Below are 24,643 nucleotides of genomic sequence, written 5' to 3'. Positions count from 1 at the left end.
AGCTGACCAGCACCGATTGTCCGGCACCTCCCTAGTGAGATGACCCCAGTACCTCAGTTGAAAATGCAGAAATCACCAGTCTTCTGTGTCACTCGCACTGCGAGTTGGAGACTGGAGCTGTTCCTATTCGGCCATCTTGCTCCGCCCCCCTAAATTAGGGTTTTAAAAAACCTAACATAACATGTACCATCTTAAGCATTTTTAAGTGTACAGTTCAGCAGTGTTAAGTATATTCACACTGGTGTACAACTGGATCTCCAAACTTTCTTATCTTGCAAAACTGAAACTATACTCATTAAATAGCAACTCTCTGTTTTCCCCTGCCTCCCGTCCCTAGCAATCACCATTCTACTTTCTGTTTCTGTGAATTTGACTACTTTAGATACTCTGATTTTTAAAAGGTGGCAACTTTTAATGTGTAACATTCTGGGTGACTACTCATTTATGACTCCTTATAACACTGATGATTACTTAAAGCACTTCCAAGTTTCTAGAATGCAAAAGGCCAGCTGGATGAAGAATAGGTGAGACACTGACACCAAAGTCAAAGACATATTATAGCACTCACATGTGCTTTTCTTATAAAAAGACTAAAGCTTTAAAATATGCTTTATGAATTCTTACCATCCCTGCTTGATGCAAGAACCACATGAGGTAGTCTTCCTGAATGTCCACGAGACTGGAAATCTCAGGAATGTAAAATGTATCATATTCCACATGCTTCACCTTAAGATTTACCTAATGAAGAACAAAATACAGACAACTAAAACATGGCTTCGCAAAGAACATCTCACTAGCATATTTTACCCTACCATCTAATTACCCCCTCCCCACTAGCACCTCCTATGCTCACCTTATATAACTTCTCCAAGAGTTTGAGAGCTGCTGTAATATAATTGTTAAACAATACAGGAATTAAGAATGTCTTTCTTCCCCTCAGTAGATAAAGGACTGCACCTTTATAGAGGTTTACCAGCTTCATGAAGTATTTCGGGCATACCTGAGACCACCAGTTATCTTTAGAAAGAAAGAAAGAAAAGACATTATTTCAACACGTAATCTTGGGCAAGTATTTATGTCTTCTGCCTGCCAGTTAAAAATTGTTTTGTCTAGAAGATAAACATTAGTCTAAAATGCATTTTCCCAAAACTGACTTTAAAAAGAATCCATTAAAACATTTTTGGAGAGAACAGCAGCTGTACAAGAATCCCTGGAGTTCTGTTTTTTTTTTAAAGCTTGGTCTGATTTTTTACAAAGACTCAACCTGAAGGTTAACTCACAAGTCCAATTCCAGACTACATGTGGACAAGAAACACATATTTTGGGCAGGAGTGATGCCCACTGTATTAATCCAAAAAGTATTCTTATGTCCTAGTGCTTTCAGCTACCACTAAATCCTGAAGCAGAAATGCAAAGGATGACACACCCTAGAAGCAGCAACAATACGGCAACCATTCCCTTCCCTTTAAGAGGTATCATTAGTTGAAAAACTGCCATTCTTTTTTCTCACCAAATAATGCTTTCTCATAACCAGACAAGAAAATTATAGTACTGGCTTATATTTCATTGGATATAAACTCAGCCATACTGAAATATTTAAAGAATGAAATAATATGTCTAAGATTTCCTTTAAATATACTCCAACAAAAAATAAAAAGGTGGTGAGGGCAAGAGACAGATGAAATAAAATGGGCAAAATACTGACAACTGCTGAATTTGTGTGGTGACTATCTGTAGCATACTCTCTACTTTGGGGTATTCTTTTAAATATCAATCATTAGAAGTTAAAAATAAATTAAGTGTGAAATTGAATAATTATGTTCTCTTTGTAATGTCCAGTCTGGAAAAATAAAAATGAAAAAACTCTAAAACTTCAAAGTGAGGTAAGATTCCTTCTAATATTGCCACCTCTCTGTTTCACATCAACTAGAACACCTGAGAAAATGTTCCCCAAAAGGCTTTTGATCTTAAAAAAAATTAAGTACTAACATTTAGTAGTGCTTTCATTATTATTTCTGTTTTTATCTCTTCTACAAAGGTGGAGGCAATATAGAAAAGCCAGCATTCCACCTTCAGGAACACAGTCTCTTTATTCGTGGGGAGACCACACTCAAGTAACATCCCAGTCCATCTGGAACACAGAAGTTACTGAGCTGCAATGACACCTAACAAAATTTACCCGGGGGGGAAAAAGTAAAAAGCCAGGTGATAGACTTCCTGCACTTGATTAATAAAAACATTTCAGGCGCTACTCCCATGAAAGACACTCTCCAAATCACTGAGGAACGGAAGGTTTTTATCTCAGCAAAGTGTCCGGAGCCTGCAAAAATCAGTGTGGACTCAACTGTCCTAAAAAAGAAAAACAAAACAAACATTTGGTAAGTCCACACTAGGTCATTTTCTTTCTCTTCTTTTTTGGAGACCTCTGTATCACCAAAACCGCTCACTTCACTCCCACCCCCTAAATTAGACGCAGGAGAAACAGCGACCAATGTACACGAATATTGAGGCCCTATTTATTAAAAGCAAATGTGGTAGAAAAAAGTAGTTTCAAATTAAATAAATTAGGTTTGTGAATATTATATCAAGATTATTCTGGCATGAGTCATTTCAAATAATCTAAATAATGGTTTTATTTTCAACTTGAAAGTAGGGTTAGCTAAAAATTAACAGCAAAGCAAAAAAGGTTTTAAGTGTTAAGGATATTAAATGGCAACAAATAGATTCTTGGATCTCAATCCACTGGAGCCAGGAGTCACACCAACAAAACAAATGAGCATAAAACCACTGATATCGAGGTTAGCAAATTTACCTAGTACTTTGCTGGGGTTTGTATCCAGCCGCAGAATGGCCATAGCCAAGGGAATAGTCAATGTTATATAATACTTGGAATCCTGGAGTAGGGGAAACTCAGGTAGTATTAAATAGATTCTCATGGCTTCAACATCTGGTGGTGAGCTTGACAACTGGGGAATCAGGCAACTTTCAAAACTGTTCAAAATCTGTATGAGAGAAAAGAGTAATGAGAAATTCAAACAAACTTGAGATCTAGTGAACTTATCTCTAAGTTCATAACCTATTTGATAGACCCTCAACTCTCATTCATTCACTATGCACTGAGAACCTACTATGAGCCCTACACTGGTCTAGGCTCTCAGTACATATCCATGAAAAGAAAAGCCAAGGATCCCCGCCAGTGCAAACTGTATATTTTAGAGGGGCACTGCCTTGGAAAGGTTTAAGACAAAAGAAAACAAAAGGTAGGTCTAATTCCCAAAGTAAATACAAAATTAAGATTTGGAGACTTTCACTTTTTCATCTTACTCTTTTTCACTTGAAATTGAATTCATCAATACAAAAATGCATTTTTAAGAATGCACTTTACAAATATAAGAAACATACCTGTTCTAGAATCATGGAGTGCTGAGAGTTCATTAACTTCTCAAATAACACCCTAGTTGAGTTCAGGTCAATCCCAGGGATTTTGGGACTCGTTTTAAAATGTTCATCAATTCTAAACAAACAAAATTTAAAAAGTATGTAATAAAAGAAAAACAAAGCAAACACTCTGATAGGAATTATAAACAAGTAAACAAAATACTATGTTCTTACTAATCAGATTTAAATTTGACCTGGCAGATAAGATCCACAAAAATATCGCATTTTGCGTAAATCTCAAAATAATAAACCCAAAATAAAGAATAGTATTTCACAAAGAATAAAACACACTGGAATTCCTTTTACAAGAATTTTCAAATTTTTAAATCTGTTTTCCTTCAAGTCAAAGTACAAGGACTGCCATATGAATTTAAAGCTATCTTGAAGTTTATAAACAAAGAATTATTTCCCTGATTTCGTATCGTGTTTTTTGGTTTTCTTTCTGTATTTGTGGCTCATTGAACTAGATGTAGATGCTGTTGCTTGGTGCAAATAACATCCCCTGTGCAAATTGGTCCACTCATTAACAAACGACAGTAGAACCTCCTTGTTGAAAGCCTTTCTTATCAAAGTATTTAAAATAAAAATGATCGGCCGGGCGCGGTGCCTCAAGCCTGTAATCCCAGCACTTTGGGAGGCCGAGACGGGTGGATCACGAGGTCAGGAGATCGAGACCATCCTGGCTAACACGGTGAAACCCCGTCTCTACTAAAAAATACAAAAAACTAGCCGGACGAGGTGGCGGGTGCCTGTAGTCCCAGCTACTCAGGAGGCTGAGGCAGGAGAATGGCGTGAACCCGGGAGGCGGAGCTTGCAGTGAGCGGAGATCTGGCCACTGCACTCCAGCCTGGGTGACAGAGCGAGACTCCGTCTCAAAAAAAAAAAAAGATCTAGAGTAAATGCAAAGTTAATGTCTCTCATCCTTAACACAAAGGATACAATTACATTCACCCAACGACTAATTTCACTGCTACTATTTTCAACTTTCTAGCAACTAAATCTTTTTTTTTTTTTTTTTTTTTTTTTTTGAGGCGGAGTCTCGCTCTGTTGCCCGGACTGGAGTGCAGTGGCCGGATCTCAGCTCACTGCAAGCTCCGCCTCCGGGTTCATGCCATTCTCCTGCCTCAGCCTCCCAAGTAGCTGGGACTACAGGCGCCCGCCACCTCGCCCGGCTAGTTTTTGTATTTTTAGTAGAGACGGGGTTTCACCGTGTTAGCCAGGATGGTCTCGATCTCCTGACCTCGTGATCCGCCCGTCTCGGCCTCCCAAAGTGCTGGGATTACAGGCTTGAGCCACCGCGCCCGGCCAACTAAATCTTTTTTTAACCTTAAATAAAATCTTAGCATTTTTGAGACTTAGAGAATATCTCATATATCCCGCTCTTGAACCTACCACATCTGTTAATTTACAAAAGAGCTATCTATTTGCAAAGCAGCTTCTGTTTTTGGGTAATGGACACATTGGAATGATTTGAATACACTCCGACTGCAATGTTATAATTTTTGAAAACAAAAAAGAGTTTCTAACATTTTAAAAAATCATAATTATATGTATTGAAACCCCTATGGTCAAATGAAGATAAATTGCTTGTACTTTGTTTTTTGGGTCTTTCGTTGTTGTTGTTATTATTTTTAAAATAAATCTGCCCAAAATATAGAAATGATTTCTGGTTTCCAGTATGTAATTTTCCATATGCTTACAGATACTTTTTGTTATGCTGTTGAGAAAACAAAAACAAAATGTTTTGTCTATACGTGTTTATTGCTTTGTAAAACTGGTCTTCATTTTGATTGTTTTCCTGTGATGCATCCTATGTAAACTACAGGAGTTGACTTTCTGAAATAGTACAGATGTCAGTTTGAAAAAAAAAGGCTTTCTCCGCAACTCTATACGAAATCTGTGATACTAAAGGTGAACAATCTAACAAGTCTGGCCAAGAGCCCTTCTCAAATGTCATGAAAGCTATCCATCTAGAACAAAGTTTCTCAACCTTGGTACTACTGACTTTTGGGGCCAGAGGATTCTTTGCTGGGCAGGTGGGAATGACGGATGTTTAGCAGCATCCCTGGGTTCTACCCACTGGATGCCAAGAGCAAGTCCCTCCCCATTGCACCAACCAAAAACGTCACCAGAAACTGCCAAATGTCCTTTGGGGAGCAAAATCAACCTGGCTGAGAACCCCTGTTCTGGAAGGCCAACATCAGCATAATCCAGAATATCTTTCCCTGGAGGAAAAAACTAATTACTAAATATGAAATGAATTGTGTGAGCTCATTCCAGCTGCCTTAATTATAAAAGTAAATGACTTTATAATCTCTAAATGTAACCAAAGAGAGATTCTGAAGTGACCTCCTGCAACCCAGTTAGGGACTCATTTATAGGGAGGGGGTGATGATGGTTGAATTTAGGAGTCAACATGACTAGATTAAGGAATACCCAGGTAGCTGCTAAAGTATTATTTCTGGGTATGTCTGGGTCAGTTTTCTGTAAGAGATGGGCATTGAATTAGTGACTAAGCAAAGAAAATCCATCCTCATCCAGTGTGGGTAGGTACCACCCAGTCAGCTGAAAGCCCAGACAGAACAAAAAGGCAGGGCAAAGACAAATTCTGTCTCTCTCTCTTCTGGAACTAGGACATCCTTCTTCTCCTGCCCTTGTATATCAGAACTCCAGGTTCTGTGGTCTTTGCACTCCAATACTTACACCAGGAGCCCCCACCCATTTCTCAGGCCTTCAGCCTCAGACTGAGAATTACACCATCAGCTTCCCTGGTTCTCAGGCCTTTGGACTTGCACTAAGCCATGATGCTGGCTCGCCTGGTTCTCCAGATTACAGATGCCTATGGCAGGATCTCTCAACCTCCATAATCAGGTGAACCAACTCCCATAGTAAATCTCCCCCCTCTCTCTCTCTCTCTAGATAGACTGATACATCCATCTGTCTATTTATCTCTCTCCTATTTGTTCCATTTCTCTGAAGAACCTTGACTAACACAGGGATCGAGGGGTAGGGGTGGGATTCACACAGAGAAATGAAGTCTAATTCATCTTGAGATCTCATTAGCCTGGTCACTGACAGAAAAGGATTGATAAATAATTAGGACTTGGGATCACCAAAGACCCAAACCCATGATAAGACCCTTTTGCTGCATCAGGTTCCTGAGGGAGATATTTGCAGAAGGGGTAAGACTAAGAAAATAAACATTCTACTTACTACTGGGGAGTTCAACCTCAAATATAATTCTCTGGTGAGCTGGGCTGGACCTAAATCCAAGGAGCCCCTGAAGCCTCCTTAGAATTACTCCCTAAATTCACTCTTTTTGAGAGAAAAAAATTTAAAAAAATAATAAAAATTTTAAAACTATGGGAAAGCAAACCAAAGAAATCAAGAAGACTATTTGAGGAACTAAGAATTTAAAATTATGATACATCTTAGAATACTCTGAAAATCTTACTGAAAGAGATAAAGTCTCTCTCGGTAATCTGCTTTTCTGCCATTCAGGTATGAATCAGCATTGTTCTTCCAGCATTCCAATTTTTGTGCAAAGCATCAGCTTACCCATTAAATTAAGGCCAACCACCATCAAAGAGAAGAAAAGTCTTTCTTCACAGCCTTTGCTGAGTAAGTATTTGCATCACACGTAGGGTTTTAATAAACTTTTTTTTAAAAAGAGGGGGCCTCACTATGTTGTCCAGGCTGGAGTTCAGTGGCTATTCACAGGCATCATTATAGCATCCTAAAGCCCCAAACTCCTAAACTCAAGCAGTCCTCCTGTGTCAGCCTTCCAAGTAGCTGAGACTATAGATACACATGAGAGTTTTTAAAGGCTCTAAGTCACTTACTTTTTTTCAAGAAAACTTCCATTCCAACAGGCTGCAGAAGATAATATCTGAACAACACCGCTGCTCAAAAAAAAGAAGGGTGGGGGAAGCCTTTAATAATTACAAATAAATGGTTATTTAAGTATCAACAATAAAGTAATCATTTACTCTAGGATTTAATTAATAGCAGCTCTTTCTTAGTCAGCTGAAGCTTTGGAAAATGTGCATTTGCTTTAGAAAAACAGGATGTCACATCTCAATATGAAGAAGAACTTAAGTTTTCCATGTTAGGAAAAAAAAAAAGAATATCAAAGCTCCTGAAAGAAAATCTCTTGTCCCAATAATGTTCTTGAACATTGTCCTACCACCAAGCATCTAAGAAGTGCCCTATCTAAACTCCAAAGAGAAACACAGAATAAAACTAAAAAAGAGAAGCCAAGGTATTACTTCCCGAACACAGAAATTATCTTTGCAAATTAATAACTGAAAAATTACTTCTATTTTGCTGCATATCTGAGATGGAAATTAAAAAATAAGTGAAACAAGCACTTATTCCCATTACCTTCTATTAACAGGCTCTGGGGAAACAGCTAATTCTGAGGACCCAAAATGAAACTGGACATCAGGAATCCTGGGCCTTTCCATTCAGTGCAAGGAAAAGGGAAAGAATAACACAAATATATGCCTGGGGAGGGGATTACAGTAGTTTCTGTTAACCACATAATTAGATCAGGAAAGATCTTTAAAGATCATTTCTTCCATCCATTCATTTTATAAATAATAAAACAGACAACTAATGGTAAAATGTCACAGTTTCCCTTGCTAGACCCCAGCTAGCCCTCATGTCCTCTCCCCTGCTACCCTTCCAGTCTGAGTTCCTTGGCAGAGCCATCCTATGGTTACAGGGATCCTGAAGACTGCCACAGAGCTGCTCTAGGGTGTTCCTAATGCTCTCTTGCTCAAAAAATTACTAGCTCAAGTGCCTCAAAGTTTAGAGTCCTGGTCATTTGGCCCACTACAATCTATGTCATAATGCAGGAACCATATGTACGTTCCTGGGGATAACCACAACTTAATGCACAGAGCTTGATTTATTCTTCCCAAGAATCAGACTTCGCAGAAAAAAGTGGAGAGGCTGAGGAAAGCCAATGAAAATGTGTAAGAATGTGCAAAGGAAAATTATCCTTTAAATTTGATAAAAGGTCTCAATCCTACTTACTGTTTTTGTTTTTTTTTTTTTCTACCTGACTCTGAATTATCATCTCAATCATTTTGAACAGGAAAATGCTAGAAATTATTAAGATTAGGTAAGATAACAGCTGTCTCAGATTTGGGATGTTTTGGAACACGCATACACTAAAACCCATGGGAGTTACACAACCAGAACGCTGAGCTCTCTTAGCAGAATCACCAACTCAGGCCTTCATCAGTTGGGATTTTTAAGATCTTACAATGAACAAGGCAGGTGGAGGCATATACTGTGTGCAAGAATTGGGGATCCACCCATTATGTTATTTGGGGCTAAGGAGATCAACCCTGAAATAGTAACCAAAAAAAAAAAAAACAAAAAACGACGATTCCCTAAAATGCAAAACCCCATTTACATTCACAGTATCAATATGCAAGTAGGGAAAATCACACTAGGCTAAGAAGTTAAGACATACTTTGTAGAAAAAAAAAACGAAGACAAGCAGCCACATACTTGATTGTATTTGCATTGTTGTGTTCTGAGAGTTTTTGTCTCCAAACCGCTATGGTTTCATCATTTATTAAACTGGTATAATGTGCTTGGTTCATAGTCCTGAAGTCAACAGCAGGAGAAGAATTCTGGAGAATTAAATGTAACAGTAAAAAGAAGAAACTACGTAGTATGGATCTTGTCTCCTCTCCTTTCTCCCACATATTATCCATTTTATGTTTCACTTAGGATCTAAATGTTGTGGTGTGCCGCCCAGATCCCCTCCACCCTTCAGAATGGAGGCTCCTGACAGATCCCAGCTGGGCTGCTCTCCAGGACTTGGCGTTGACTGTTGCTTCACTATCACATCTAATGGCAGGCAGAGGCATGGTGCAAAGGTCCAGTCCCCTTACCTCAACTCAGGACTGGCTGAAGGACCTCACAACTTCAGTGCTCCTCATGGGACTGGCTGAAGCCTCTGTTACAACTGATTTGCATTTCAGCCCCTCCCTCTGCCCAATCCCACCTCAATCATCCCTCAGATGTTCTTCTAGAGAGCACTCTCCCAAAAACCTTTGAGTCTCGGGTCTGTTTTCCAGAGAAATCAACTCAGTACAAGTTTCCCAGACTTCTTTCCCCTTTGCTTTGAATCACTGTAACAGCAGGTTTTTAAGGTATTAGTCACCTGCCATAAATGTCCACCAAACTTCAACAAAATGTATTACAAAAGAGTCAGAGTTCAGTTATAATCTATATGACAAACAATCTATAAAAACAATGACTCTTAATTTCTTGCTTCAAGTATATAGCTATTATAAGAAAAATGGCAGAAAAAGATGTCAATAATGTATGTCCTTGAAAATTCCAAATGTGCCCAACACTGTGCATCTTTTATTCAGTGAGATTAAAGAAAAAAAAAAAACATAATAAGCACTTTCCTTTTCTAAAATTGCTTGTTTTCAACTTATTTTCCCCAAGCCTTGTTCTTGACCGAGAACTAAGAAAAAGTTGATGGTGCTTTACACTCCTTGTCTCCAGTGAAGAGGAAAAAGGTAATATTAAAGCACTCATTCATCAGCTCATGAGATCATTTTTTTCTCCTTTGTAACTACACATAAAAACAAAACTTTCAAAGTAAATTTTCTTGGTTACTTTCCCATAGCTTCAACTTAAGGTATCATTATGGGAGGAAGGAGTAGAGCATGTAATAAAACAGATGCCGGACAAAGTTTGTGATCATCTGGTTATTGACAACTATTCTACTAAAATGGCCACAGATATCTATGGAGAGAACAAAAATCATCTTGAAGTACATACAGGTGAGTCATAATCCAAAGCAGATGCTGGAGTACACACACAGATTGTCTTTCTACCTCATTCTAAAACCATTGTTGTTATGTAAATTTTATTTATTTCCCCCATTCAAAGGGGCAGCTGAACATCGATTCTAACACAAACCTACAATAAAATACAGACTTGGAACTATTTTCTCATTCCTCATCATATGTCCAATAAACCAGAGATGCCTTGGGTGAAGCACAAGTTCAGAATCACTTAAAGAACCGAGAGAAAACATCATTCTTCCTGTCTTTAATACATACAGGCAAAAAAGGAAAAACTGCTCTTAGGTCAACTTCGGCTGGACTTTGGATCACCATGGGAATGTTCGATAATCCTGATGACCAAGTCATACTCCAGACCAATTAAAGCAGAATCTCTAGAGGCATCAGTATTTTGAACAGCTCCCAGGTGATTCCAGTAGGCAGCCAAGGTTAAGAATCACTGTTTCCGGAAAAAGATTATGAGATAGACAAACACACACACACACACACACACACACACATAACTGTAACAATTCCAACCACATTCCCTCTTCAGTTCTATCCAGGGAACAAAATGAAAGGAAAAAGAGATGCTATGGTTTACATTCACTAAATTCCCAAGACCTAGAATCAATGTAGCAAAGGGGTATCTGATTATAACTCCTTCCCTCCCTTCTTTCACCTAAGGCCTGGCAGTAATGAATGAGTCATCCTTTTATAAAAATAGATGCTGTGGCCAGGCGTGGTGGATCACGCCTGTAATCCTAGCACTTTGGGAGGCTGAGAAGGGCAGATCACTTGAGGTCAGGAGTTCAAAACCAGCCTGGCCAACATGGTGAAACCCATCTCTACGGAAAATACAAAAAAATTACCCAGGCATGATGGCGGACGCCTGTGATCCCAGCTACTTGGGAGGCTGAGACAGTAGAATCGCTTGAACCCAGGAGGCGGAGGTTGCAGTGAGCCAGGATGACAGCACTGTACCCCAGCCTGGGTGACAGAGTGAGACTCTGTCTCAAAAAAAAAAAAAAAAAAAAAACATAGAGGCTGAACTATACAGGTGCTTTTTCTTGGTTCTTTAAGTGATATGGTAACAGGGTAAATATACGATTTGATTGGCCTCTGTATCTAAATAATCATCTCTGGTTAATAGTTTAAGTAAATGTGTATAGGTTTCAGTTTCTCCCAACTCGTCAAAGTCATTCTCTGTCCAGCTTTTTAAGAGTAACATCTTCTTAAGTAATGTTTACTTTCCTTTATTTTTTTTTGTGACCTTATGCTATGGGTACCTCTCCCTCTTTCCAGTTGTTTAAACTTTAACCTGTCCTGTCTCTCTAATAGTATGCTACTTCTTCTTTCTCATCAGCGTGTTGTTTTCCAGGCCCAACAGTGTTAATTACCATAATAAAAATCAGTTACATATATCAGATACTGTATTTATAAAAGAAAACTAAGTTTCATGTTAAATTTCACAGGAAAATTAAAGTTGGATACTATTATTCAAGTCAGTTACCAGGGGAAATAAATACTTAAAACTCTACTACCTATTGACAAAAACTGATTATCTTCCACAAAGTCAGTGCCTTTTGTATTTTGTTTTATTGACATCTTGAAGAAATAAAGAATAACCTCAGCTTTCCTCAGGATTTCTCTGTAACACACACTGTGAGGCTGCGTCTAAAATAAACTGCTGCTAAGGCAGCAGTTCCAAATCACGCCAGATGGTAGCACTAAGCCACCTTCTTCAGGCACCTGACCTGGAAAATAGCTAATCATCAGCTTTAGCTGTCCAGCCTACAGCCTCAGGCTCCACCAGGACCTTTTCCAACAGAATCATAGAACCAGAGTGACTAGAAGGCAAAAACTTTGTGTACTTAAAGATAGCTAAGTATCAAACTAATAGAGAAAGTTTCCAAGACCGAAAGAGCTCCTGGTTTCCATAGCTGTTCATTTTCTTCCCGGTCAATTCTGACTCCTTTATCATCACTAACAGCCCCTTCCCTTGCTCCTCCAGTAGAGCATAAGCATCCATGCACCACTCAGAGCTGGTCCTGTTGAAATGCTTGCTGAATAAAAGCAGGAAAGGTGGGGAAGGAGAAGAGAAGAGAGGACAGAAAACACAGGGGAAGGAGTGCAGCACTGACAACAAATCTGTGCAGCTGTTTTCAGACTGAATTCCCCCAGCAAGGAAGAGTGGAAGGAATTCGAGCCCTGTCACAGAGACCTGGATCCACACTCTACCTTCAAGCAGAAAGACAATGTCACACTGTCTTTATCCACTACAGTGATGCGGGAGACAACAGGAGGGAAATTTTGGTGTCATGTCATGAGCAGATTATAAATAACAAAATACATCTGAAAATTGTGGTATCTCTTACATATATATATATATATATATATATATATATATATATATATACATACACACACACACTCAATCACATCAAACAAAGAAACCCACCAAGTTCTCAAATACCTAGCATTTGTTGCCACTTAACAGGGAAGAAAAGAAATGGAAAATCAAATAATGCCAAAGTAAGCACAAACTCCCTAGGCATCCTTTACAGTGTTTCTGGAACAAGTACAAATATAAATAAATAATTTCAAATTATAAATTAGAACTCCATAATACCAGGAGAACTGTTGGCACTTCAAGGGAGCCAAATGGAGACAACTTCTTCCAGATTTAGTTTGTTTATTTTAGGAATAACATAAGATTGGTAGAAACAAAGAGTAACATTGCTCTTTATGTTGCAATTACTTGTTAAAACAAATATTAGTTCACCATTATTCCTCCCTGGAAATAAGAGTCACAAGAAAAATTTTACCTCGTATTTGGAGCAAAGTACAAAAGTTTGGTCTCCTCCAGAGAAGATCTGCTTAACGATATGATATTTAAAGCGATCTGTCAAAAAAAAATTCCAAAAGCATATTTTTCAATAATTGAAGTTTCACCTTGATCCCCTTTCCTACTGTTGCAGAATACGCTTCAGAGTGGGTACCTATCCATTTTAATTGTGTCACAGAAGTAAGAAATCTTCTCCCCTGGCTCACTGCCTAGGACTGTTTCTACCTCAATTAAAAATAAATATATAAAATGGTATCCTCTACTCTAACTCTTCTTCTGCCCCTCCCCAACTGCCAGCGAATCCTGACCTCATTTCTCTTTTCATTCTAACTCTGGCATGCCACTGACCTGAAATCTGAAATGGGCACTATTCTTTACAGTAACAAGTAATTTAGCATGTGAGTGTGGTGGACCCACGCCCCTTCAGGATGAATCTTGCCGTGAAAGGACCTCCATTTCCTGCTCCCTGCTTCACCTCCCATTACACTGTGTCCATGGTGACAGTCTCCTACTACCACATTGCCTTTATTTCTAATACACCACACTATTTCACATCTTAGTGCCTCCTCCCTCTGAATGTGCCCACCAGAAGCATAACCTGAATGTGCTTCTGGCACTGCACCTTGGTGGTGCTCACACCAACTCCCTCACAGTCCTCTACACCTGGCTAACTCCAAATCATCCTTCAAGGCACAGCTCAAATTTCCTCTAACCACAATACTCCTCCATGCCTTCCTCTGGGCTCCCACATTACCAAGAGGGTTCCTAAAACCATGTCATTTACATAACTGACATTTACCTGCTTATGTTATAAAATCATTTTGGCAAACATCCAAGCACAAATTTAAGACCATGGAAGTCAGGTTATAATTCAACTTCAAAAATCTGCGGTTTCAAAATAACCAAAAAATACTTGAGTTGGTAAACTTCCTAAATAAATGTATTCCACATGTGAGTACAATGTCTTGGAGAAAAGAATTTACAAATTACAGAGAAGAGGACACAAAGCCATTCTTTTGGTTTTGGGAACATCACCCAAACAAAATCTTGTTTATTTATATTTTTAGTTGCACTACATTTCAGATGCTCATATATTCATTCCAAAAATGTCTACTGAGTGACAAGTTCATGCCAAGTCCTGTGCTATATGCTAGGTTTACAAAAAGGAAAAGAGTTTGTCTCTGTCCTTGAGTTTCTTAGAATCCAGTACTAAAACTTATGATGGTTACTGTTTCAAACAAATTCCTGAGCAAGCCATAAGTGTGTCACTTTATCAACTTCAAAATCAAAATTAATTACTAAATTACACTTCCTTTTAATGATTCTCTAGCTCCATTTCAGCCTCAGATTTATTATTTCAAGGTGAAGCAGTCATTCAATATTAATGACTGCCTTACTTTGATTTCCAGTGAAACCAAGACTGCTATTTAATTATTTTTTAAGGGAAGAAAAAAAATGGCATAAAAAGAAATCACATCATGTTATGTACCAAAACACAAATAGCAAAGTCGAGGTAACATAGTACACAGGATTTAGAATGACCTGGGTTTAAATCCTGCCTCCAGAATCTATGTGATCTTGGGCAAATTACTTGACCTCCTTAAGACTTCGTTCCCTTATCTCTAACATGGGGATAACAACCACTAACTAGTTCTTAGGCTATTTTGAGTGCTTTGCATAGTAATGAAACATCATTAAGCATTCAGTACATGCAAACTATCATTATTAGCAACAACAATAAAATGTATACACCACCACCACCGTCTGTGAAAACAAAGTAGCTGGTATAGTTTGAATGTATGTTCTGGTCAAAACTCATGTTGAATTGCAGTAATCCCCAATGTTGGAGGTGGGGCATGGTGGGATGTGTTTAAATCATGCGAGCGGATCCCTCATGAATGGCTTGGACCCTCCCCTTGCTGAGAAGTGAGCTCTTGTTCTGAGTTCACATGAGATCTGGTGGTGTAAAATGTATGGCACCACCCCTCCACTCTTTCTCTTGCTCCTGCTTCTGCCACGTGAAGTGTCTGCTCCTTCTTCGCCTTCTGCCATGATTGTAAGATTCCTGAGGCCTCCCCAGAAGCCAAGCAGATGCCTGTATCATGCTCCCTGTAGAGCCTGCAGAACCGTGAGCCAATTAAAACTCTTTCTTCATAAATCACCCAGTCTCAGGTGCTCTTTATAGCAATGCAAGAACGGCCTAACACAACAGTATTTCCTGCCTTATTTATTCTCTAGGATCTCAACTATAAAGTTTCATGCATAGTAAGTATTGAAATTATTAATTGATGTTAAAAAATACCTTATCTTCATTCCCTCCAAAAGACCTCAAAGTAAGTAAAAGATACATATTCTGTAAACAACTGTTTTCATCACTTAAAATACCGTTAATTTCCAGAGACGATCATTCTTACCAGCTCGGGCTGAAAGCTGGCCACTGTGGGCGGCCCAGTAACCCTTGACAGGAGATGGGCACTTGACATTACAAGTGTGCCCCGTTCCTAATTGACCTCTTGCTCCACAACCAAATGCATAGATGAGTCCGGAAGAAGGCACAAAGGCTAGAGTATGTTGTCTGTGAAAAAATAATTTAATTCATCAGCACAGTTTCTACTAATGTGGATGTACACTCTGACTCTGACTTTTAACTTCCACATGTGCACAGCACAGGGTGCTCCTATAGAGCCTTCCCCATGTTAACACGTGATTCTTCTTGCAGCGGCTGCTCTCCATAATACTATCCTTCTCTAATACTCTAGATCATGAGGAGGGTGGCAAGTCAGAAAACAGCTGAATGATCTGCTGCATGTGGCCCTGAGATGAACGGAGAGAAGCAGGGTAGACTCAGGCAAAAATTTCCAGGAAGTTCTTTGGGACTCTCTTATTTTCCTTTCTTTATCCCTTCCCCACATCCTGCTACTCTTTATCCCAAAAGAAGCCTAATGTCTCCATGTTACTCTGCTTATCTAAAACCCTTCCTTGCAACACTCTAACAAGGTCTTTCTCCACATTTCACCACAGGCATGCATGCAGTTAAGATCTCTTAAAATGACGGTCACTAGGTATAATCACATTCTTCATCACTACAAAGATAAGACCCATTTCTGGGTCCAAGTGAATACAAGGAAGCTTTGAGGAGCACTCACCTGCCACAAGCAATCTGAGTTACTTCACTCCCCATCAGTTCTAGAACTCTTCTAGGATTAACCTCATCATTCATGGAGTCATGTCCAAGTTGCCCACAGGAACCAGCGCCAAAAGTAAACACACCTCCACTCTAACAAGGAACAAACACCATATGACTTCCCTGTATCCTTAAGGGTACACCTCTAAAACCTGTATACAAAATGCCTATCACAACAATGTGCACAAGAGCACTACATTCACTTGACACGTTGCCAAAATCAATTTGTAAGGATATTCATTAAATAGAAAAATAATAAAAAGGGGATTTCAGACTGCATCTTTATGGAACAAAGACAGCACTGCTCAAAGGAATGTGTGCCTTCTGTAAATTTTAAAAATTGTTTAAAAGCACAATGATGTGTTAGGAAGCAAAATTTTAAAAAAGGAGAAACAAGGAGCTAGGCTAAATGAGATGATTTTACATATCATTCACATATAAGAAATTAAGTGCTCTACAAATTCCTTGGTAAGTAAGCTGTTTTTTTTTTTTTTTAACAGCTGTATTTAAATAATTTAAATAAATGTTAAGGCATTTTATTAAAGTGAACCTACAATAATATTTGCTCAATATAAAAATACATTTTCATTCTCTCTAGAATATATTTAGAAGCAAAACAAACACGATTATTTTAAAACATTAAATTGTTGTTTCTTTTTTATATATTTAAATGACTTGTTTTAAAGGAACATAGGATATATATACATAAATGTATTTACTGTCCTATATTTTAAAGTTATTTATATTGAACTATTCTTAAATGTTACTAAGACACTCTACAAGATTACCAAAGAGGATAGCAGAGACATAAAAAAGTAGTCTTTTTCTATTCCTTTGGAAAACAACAAACATAAAAGAGAGCATTCGAGTTCAAGCCACAATACTGTAATCACACACCATCACCACACTAAAATAATCAAGCAATTCTAATCACCCATCTTACCCCCAGCACCAAAGCAGAATACTCTGAGCTCCTTACCTTTGTGAGAACTGCTGTGTGTTCCTCTCCACAACTAATATAGACAACTTTTTGTGTGCGTAAGAGTTTTACATGGCATGGAGACTCTCGATCTAGAATAAATTAAGTATCAGAATATCACTACCATTTGACTTTGAGATGAAATACACACAACTATCTTGGCATGAATTTTGGATTCCTGGATTCCTGACACATGTTGTTTCCTGCCTGCATCTGTACTTGGATACGCAACAGACTTCTCAGTTTTAATTTACCTAAAACCTACCTCATGGTTCCCCTATACTCTCCAACCCTGCCCACTCTCCAGCTCACTTTACCACACACACATAGTTTTCCCCATTTCAGAAAGTCATTTTGCCCCTCCAGTTGTTCTTTTATTTCAAACCACACATCCAACAGTGAACAAAACCAACTGGCCTCCTCTTCAAAATACATTTAAAATCTGACTTTACTCCCACAACCTCTACGCTGGTCTTCCAGCTTCCCCCTTGACCCACTACAGCCAAAGCCAAACTGGATCACGCCCCTCCTCCAAACCCTCAGGTTCTTCCCCTCTCACTGAGAAAACCTGCCCCATCCTCACCCTGCCCCTCAGGGCCCTGCATAACTGGGTCTACACAACCTCTCTGACTCTCTGCAGCTGTGCTACTCTTCCCCTTCTCTCCAACTACATCTCTTCCCACATGAGCGCCTTTGCACACCCAGTTCCCTCTGACAGAAATGTTTTTTACCCAGACATCTACATGTCCCATTTCCCATCTGATTTCCTACAGGTTCTGCTCAAACATTTTCTTATCAGAGGGGCCCTTCGTAACCACCTTATGTAAAGCAGAAAGCTGCACTCTCAAACCCTGTGTATTTACTGGTTTTGTTGCACCTCCACTCACTAGAATACAGTCTCCACTAAGACAAGGATGTTCTCTATTTTGTTCACTGTTGCTCCCTTAGTATCTCACATGGGGCTAGCACATAGTAGATCCTCAAGAAGCATGTGTTAAATGAATGTGCTTTTAAACTAAATACATACATATGAAGGGTTTACCTACCTTTTTCATCACTGAGCCCCAGCTGCCCTGCATTATTCATCCCCCAGCCAAAAACAGCTCCTGAGAGAGATAGGGCAAAGCTGTGAGCCCCTCCGGCAGCCACCTGAGCCAGTGGGATCCCCTCCAGGGACCTCACCCTCTGCGGGCTGGCTTGAGAGGGGAACTCCTTCCCTAAGCCAAGCTGCCCATGGCTGTTCTTTCCCCAGGTGAAGAACTGGCCATCTGAAATAACAGGATAACTGGTATTACCATAAAATGATACAAGCTCCACACACAAAAATAATCTAGTTATTAGGGTCATTTGCCAGTTGCCCCCCAACAGCAAACCCACCCGAGAGCAAAGAACAGAGACACTTCATGCTGTCAGACTGCCAAAACCCAAACTCCCAAGTGATAACAGAGAGGTAAGCTGAGTCTTACTGCCCTTCAAAGGCTATTAAAATTTATACACAAAATATTAAATGTATAAATAAATTCAATTTCAAACAGGCCAATTACCAGGCTTAAGCAAGATCAACTAGTTCTGACCATACTAAGACTATGAGAACCAAGACTTCAGGAGGTCCAGCTACGACCACTTGGTCTGCTCTGCAGATAATCAAGCAGGACACAGAAGTGCAGATTTATTTAGGTTTCTCCAACTCCTTTTTCATTTATTTGGGAGCTTGATAGTGGAATGTAGCTTGAGAGTTGGCTGTCGCTAAGAAAAATCAATCTTCTCCATGCTCAGAACACCTAGGTATGGTCCTGCCCCCTGCTCATCTTCCCCTGTGAAAGTTGGAGCAGCAATGATGACCACCTACTTCATCATCCACATCCTGAGAAAAGGATGAGCTATGCAAAGCCCATCTGAGAACTGTCACTGTCCAACAGCAATGCATAGACCCTAACCAGTTAATTCAAAGTTTTGAGTTAGATAATATCACACAAAAAGACAAACTTTTCAAAATTAACATAGCATTAGCATATGTTTAATGTTACTTTACCAGCTGCAAGAGCCAAGCAATGCCAGTTGCCACAGGAAACTTGTAATATTGTTTGCTGGTTCAGCTTTTGTATTAACCTAAAACAGAAAAGGCTTTCTTTTTCAGATAGATATTCACACACAAACACAATTATCAGAAATATTCCCAACTAAATAAAATATCAATAATAAATAACATCATCTTGCCTAAAAGTCTTTTTAAAGCCGGGCACAGTGGCTCACACCTGTAATCTCAGCACTTTGGGAGGCCGAGACGGGCTTATCACCTGAGGTCAGGAGTTCGAGACCAGCCTGGCAAATATGGTGAAACCCCATCTCTACTAAAAATACAAAAAAAAAGCCAGGCATTGTGGCACATGCCTGTAATCCCAGCTACTCGGTAGGCTGAGGCAGGAAAATTGCTTAAACCTGGGAGGCAGAAGTTGCAGTGAGCCAAGATTGCACCACTGCACTCTAGCCTGAGCAACAAAGAGAGACTCTGTTCCCTGTCCCACCCCCTCAAAAAAAACTCTTTTTAAAATCAAATATATAATCTTACATGACATAATTCTATTAGGTCTTTCATCAGCCTCCTGTCTCTTAGGTAGTTACTGTTTAAAACAACAACAACAAAAAAACACTTTTGCATTTAGACCCATTGCCACAATCCTCCATTATTTCTCACCTTGTCTTCTTCAATTCAGGGCCAAATGGAAAGAGCTACAGAAGAAAGATCCTAAGAATATGGTTGGTGTCTATGTGGCTTTCAAAATAACAGAAATGCCACCATGCAAAATAAGTGAAATGTCAATTTCACTTCTGGGTATACACATACAACATGGTACACACACACAACAGAGTATTAATCAGCCTTAAAAGGGAAGGAAGGTCTGACACATGCTTTTAACATGGATGAACCTAGAGGACATTATGCTAAATGAAATGAGCCAGTCACAAAAAGCTGAAACTGTATGATTCTACTTATATGAAGTATCTATTGTAGTCAAATTCATAGAAATCAATTTTGCAAGATAAAAAAGTTCTAGAGGCCGGGCACGGTGGCTCATCACTGTAATTTCACCACTTTGGGAGGCCAAGACGAAAGAATCGCTTGAAGCCAGGAATTCAAGATCAGCCTGGGCAACAAATCAAGACCCTGTTTCTACAGAAACTATCAAAAGCAGCTGGGTGCGGTGCCATGAGCCTGCATTCCTAGCTACTTGGAAGCCTGAGGTGGGAAGATCATCTGAGTCCAGGAGTTCGAGGCAGTGAGCTGGGATCACACCACCACACTCCAGCCTCAACTACAGACAGAGTGAGACCCTGTCTCAAAAAAAAAAAAAAAAAGGGTAAGAAAAAAGAAAGTTCTAGGGATTGGTTATACAACAACGTGAACATATTTAACACTACTGAGCTACACATTTAAAAATAGTTAAGATGGTAAATTTTACGTTATGTATATTTTACCACAATTAAGAAAAATAATAAGAGCCATGTCTCCAAAACCCGAACTTCCTAGGATGATAAAGAGGAGGGTCACATGATTTCTTTTCAAATCTTACTCCCCTGCTTGTTCATGTGAAAGAGAGAACAGCACCTATTTCAGAGTTGTGACGAGAATTAAATGAAAAATTCCAGTTAAAGTGCTTGGCACTACCCAAGAAAGTTGGGTACCCTGGGAATACCTCCTGCTCTCTATTTTAATAGTTGACAAGTTGTCATGTTCATCTTCCCTAAGTGTATTGTGCCATGGAAACTAAGGGGTCGGATGGATACCCCTTGGAAGAGGGTTATCTTTGAAGACAGATATCCTCTGGGGGAGAGGACAGAGGATTATTTAGATCGACACTTAGATAATGCTTTTGTTCATGTTTTATTTTCTCAGATATAAAAATTTAAAATAGAGTTCACAAACACATTTAGTGTTTAGTACCAAATATAAATGAACTTTTTTTATTCTTAGAACTGCAGATTCATGTGCAATTGTAAGAAATAATATAGAGAGATCCCTCATATACTTTGTCCAGTTTCCCCTAATGCTAACATTTTGCAAAATTACGTATAATATTATAACCAGGATATTGAGGATATTAACATTAATACAATCTACCAATCACATTCATATTTCTCCAGTTTTACTTGTACTCATTTCTGGGTATTAATTTTATCGTGTAAGTGTATCCACTCTGCCACAGTCATGATACCAAACAGTTCCAACACCATGAGAATTCCTCGTATTAAACTTTTATAACTACTCCTCCCCTTCCCCTGTTCCTAACCCCTGGCAACCACTAATCTATCCTCCATTGAGAAAATGTTGTTATTTTTAAAATGCTATATAAATGAAATCGTACAGTAGGTAATCTTTTGGGATTGGCTTTTTTCACTCAGACTAATTCCCTGGATATTCACCCAAGTTGTGTTAATCAATAGTTTATAGAACAGCACTATTTTCTAAAATTGAAAAATGCATTACTGCCTAAGAGACCCATGTTTCTCAGGTTGCTATATAGCAACAACCCTTTTTCCTATCAAGTTTACACTCAAATTCCCCATCACCATTACTCTTGTCACAATCAGTTGTAGAAAAGAAGCAGGTCAAAAGAACAAAGATAGATGATAGAGAAATTGTACCCTTGAGGTGGGGAAGAGGGGGTTCACACAGTGCAAGCACATACTGTATTTTACCTACTTGTCTCCTTCCATCCTCCCCACAACTCTATAAGGTACACAGTAAGTAATTCCATTTTTAAGTTAGGAAACTGAGGCTTAGAAAAGTTAAACAACCTGCCCAAGGTCATTCACCTTAGAAGTAAAAGAGCCAGTATTAGAATCCAAGGCTTGTTTGACATCAAAGCTATGTTACTTTCCACAATACAAAGGTATACATTAAAGAATTTATTTCAATTAACTTACAATAAAAAACTATATACAAACCAAAGTCTTGGAAGTCATCCATAATTTGAACATAACTAACGAATATTAAGCTACTACTGTAGCACAGATTACTTCATTTTTAAAAATGAAATGCCATTAAAAACCTTAATTGTGTTTTGGTCATCAACAAACGAAATATTTTTGCCATTAATGTTATGAACATTTTCCCTAATATTACACACAACATAACATCTAGCACTTCTTTTTTCTTACTGCCACTCTTCCTCTCCCCACAAAATTAAATTAATTTTTGGAAGAAATGAATCTAAGACACTACCTGTCCTAAATCAGGAAATGAATCAAATCACTCTTACCTCCATGTTCTTATTTAACACAACTTTTGATTAAAGAGACAAAAATGTAAGAAGGGCAAGAAAGAAGAGGAAGAAGAATATGCTATCCTTTAAAGGGGACAATAATTAGGCAGAGGAGGAGAGGCCACTTACTAAATTTGCGCTGAGCGATGTATGTGACAGGCACTCCTAGCAATGGTGATGCTAAAATAAATCATCCAGTTATCCTGCCATTAATAGCTCACATCTTTGTAGTAAAAACAGATATTAAATCAACAATTACAAAGAATGTGTTCCACAGTAGTGGTATGTGGAACATTTGTAGCATAAAGAAGTGAGAATTAAATAAAAGAAATAAAATGGCAGCTCTTTGATCATTAAGAACTTTCAACAAACTGAGACACCACCACTAAAAAGTCCATCTGAAAGTAACTACAATATTTGGGATGTTCTCTTAGTGACAACTATTAGATACTTAGCTAAATCATCTAAGGTTCAGATTTAAGTAAATCTTTAAGAGACTCAAAACCTACTGTATTGATATTTTTGCATTAAAGAATCTATGTGTATCTGGTATTTTAGCTGTTTGTAATGCTTAAGGTGATTTAGCCTATCATTAGAGTAACAGGTCAGCCTTGTGATTCTATTTTAAAGTACTTAATTGAGTAATTCAGACTTGCAATTTTCAGTCGAAGGTTAATAAGCCTACAATGTGAAAGATGTCTTTTTTATTCAAACATTTATCAATTGCCAGGCACTCAGCAAGCAACCAGGCTACCAGAATAAATAAAGTACAGTTCTCAACTGACTCACATTTTTGAACCAGAGACAGACACTTCTATAAATAATTGCAACTTTTGTGAGAAGTGTTTTAATAGTATAAGGCACAGGAGTGGCTCAAAGGAAATAGCAGTTAAATGAAGAAAACAGAAGAAAAACAAGGAGTCTAACAAATCAACAGCAGGAAATAGTATTTAAAACGACTGACATTTGAAAACCTTCTTACCTGGGCACTGCCACAGAATCCTCAGTAGTCATGAGTCCTAGCTGACCATCACTCCCTGCACCCCAAGAAAACAGCTGGCCTCGGTCACTGAGGGCCAGACTGTGGGACTCGCCACATGCCACATGAATGATATGCTGATCTGCCAGAGCTCCAATTTGTTCTGAAAGAGACAAATTGGAGGAGGAAAATGTACAACCCAGAAACAGGAATACTGCTACCATTACACAGGATTATCTTCCTGGGCAGTTTTATTTTTTAACAAGAACCACTTAATCTGAATATTTATAGAGATTATAAATTTCACATATTTCTAAACTCTATCGATTTACATTTGGAGACCCTGGGTAACATACATAACTATAGTAGCACACACATCCCAGATGTTCCCTGAACCTAAACAGCCATGAGCCTGGTGTTTCTCTATCCAAGCAGAAGCCTGTACTATTTGGAGATGTTCCATCCAAGATGCCTAAATGTTGAGTGGAAATGAAACATATTCCTAAAAGTAGCGGGAGTGAGCGAAACCCTGCCTGGAACAATGAGACCCTCTCCCCCCACACACAAACACACCCAGAATTCTAAACAGCTTTCTCCCCTCAGTTCTGGAACCCAGTCTTGTACGTATACAGTGAGGAAATAGAAGGATTTCTCTCTGGGAAAACTGGCCCAAAAGACAAGACTCACAGATAGTGACATTTGTGCATTCCTCAATGAAATGTCCAGCTTCCCAACAGTCAACAAGAATCACCCACACACACACAGCTCCACTCACATTGTAGCACCTCACCCTTAAATGTAAAAGGCCAGACAAGGATCACCCTATGTGTGAGGAAAACTTAAACATGAAAAGCAAACAGCCACATAAACAGAAGGAAATGAACTCTGAAAAAACAGATCATGCAGGGAGCAAAGTTTCTTAAAAGTCTTTTGAGAAATCAAAGAAGGTATTTCCACTCATGAACTAGAAAGACAGTGCTATAGGAAAGCATTATTCAAAAAACAAACAAGCAGAAATATCTTGGAAACCAAAAATGTGGTATCATAAATTTAAAAAAAAAAACCTTCAAAAGCAGGATTGAACGTTAGAAATGAAATTTTCTAGGAAATAGAAGAAAAAGGCAAAGAGA

General features: G+C 38.7%; 1 protein-coding gene across 3 annotated transcripts in view; it reads right to left on the bottom strand.

Annotated features, from left to right (window-relative positions):
* The window catches only part of HERC3 (HECT and RLD domain containing E3 ubiquitin protein ligase 3), a 129,042-nt gene that overhangs the window by 43,165 nt on the left and 61,234 nt on the right, over positions 1 to 24,643 (bottom strand). For 2 of the 3 annotated variants that reach the window (XM_033214796.1, XM_033214797.1), the window contains 13 exons: positions 23,517 to 23,676; positions 19,303 to 19,379; positions 18,317 to 18,538; positions 17,271 to 17,362; positions 16,254 to 16,384; positions 15,522 to 15,682; positions 13,088 to 13,164; positions 8,962 to 9,086; positions 7,281 to 7,340; positions 3,403 to 3,514; positions 2,813 to 3,002; positions 854 to 1,017; positions 625 to 738 (listed from right to left, as the gene is read on the bottom strand). In XM_033214796.1, the coding sequence (XP_033070687.1) occupies positions 625 to 738; positions 854 to 1,017; positions 2,813 to 3,002; positions 3,403 to 3,514; positions 7,281 to 7,340; positions 8,962 to 9,086; positions 13,088 to 13,164; positions 15,522 to 15,682; positions 16,254 to 16,384; positions 17,271 to 17,362; positions 18,317 to 18,538; positions 19,303 to 19,379; positions 23,517 to 23,676 (1,685 nt within the window). The remainder of the gene's footprint in view (positions 1 to 624; positions 739 to 853; positions 1,018 to 2,812; positions 3,003 to 3,402; positions 3,515 to 7,280; positions 7,341 to 8,961; positions 9,087 to 13,087; positions 13,165 to 15,521; positions 15,683 to 16,253; positions 16,385 to 17,270; positions 17,363 to 18,316; positions 18,539 to 19,302; positions 19,380 to 23,516; positions 23,677 to 24,643) is intronic. The other variant, XM_033214798.1, reaches the window with a different exon arrangement.

Source organism: Trachypithecus francoisi, unplaced genomic scaffold, assembly GCF_009764315.1.
Source record: "Trachypithecus francoisi isolate TF-2019V2 unplaced genomic scaffold, Tfra_2.0 Lachesis_group1, whole genome shotgun sequence".
Lineage (NCBI taxonomy): Eukaryota > Metazoa > Chordata > Mammalia > Primates > Cercopithecidae > Trachypithecus > Trachypithecus francoisi.
The sequence above is the reverse complement of the archived record's forward strand: the minus strand, read 5'-3'. Positions and strand labels throughout refer to the sequence as shown.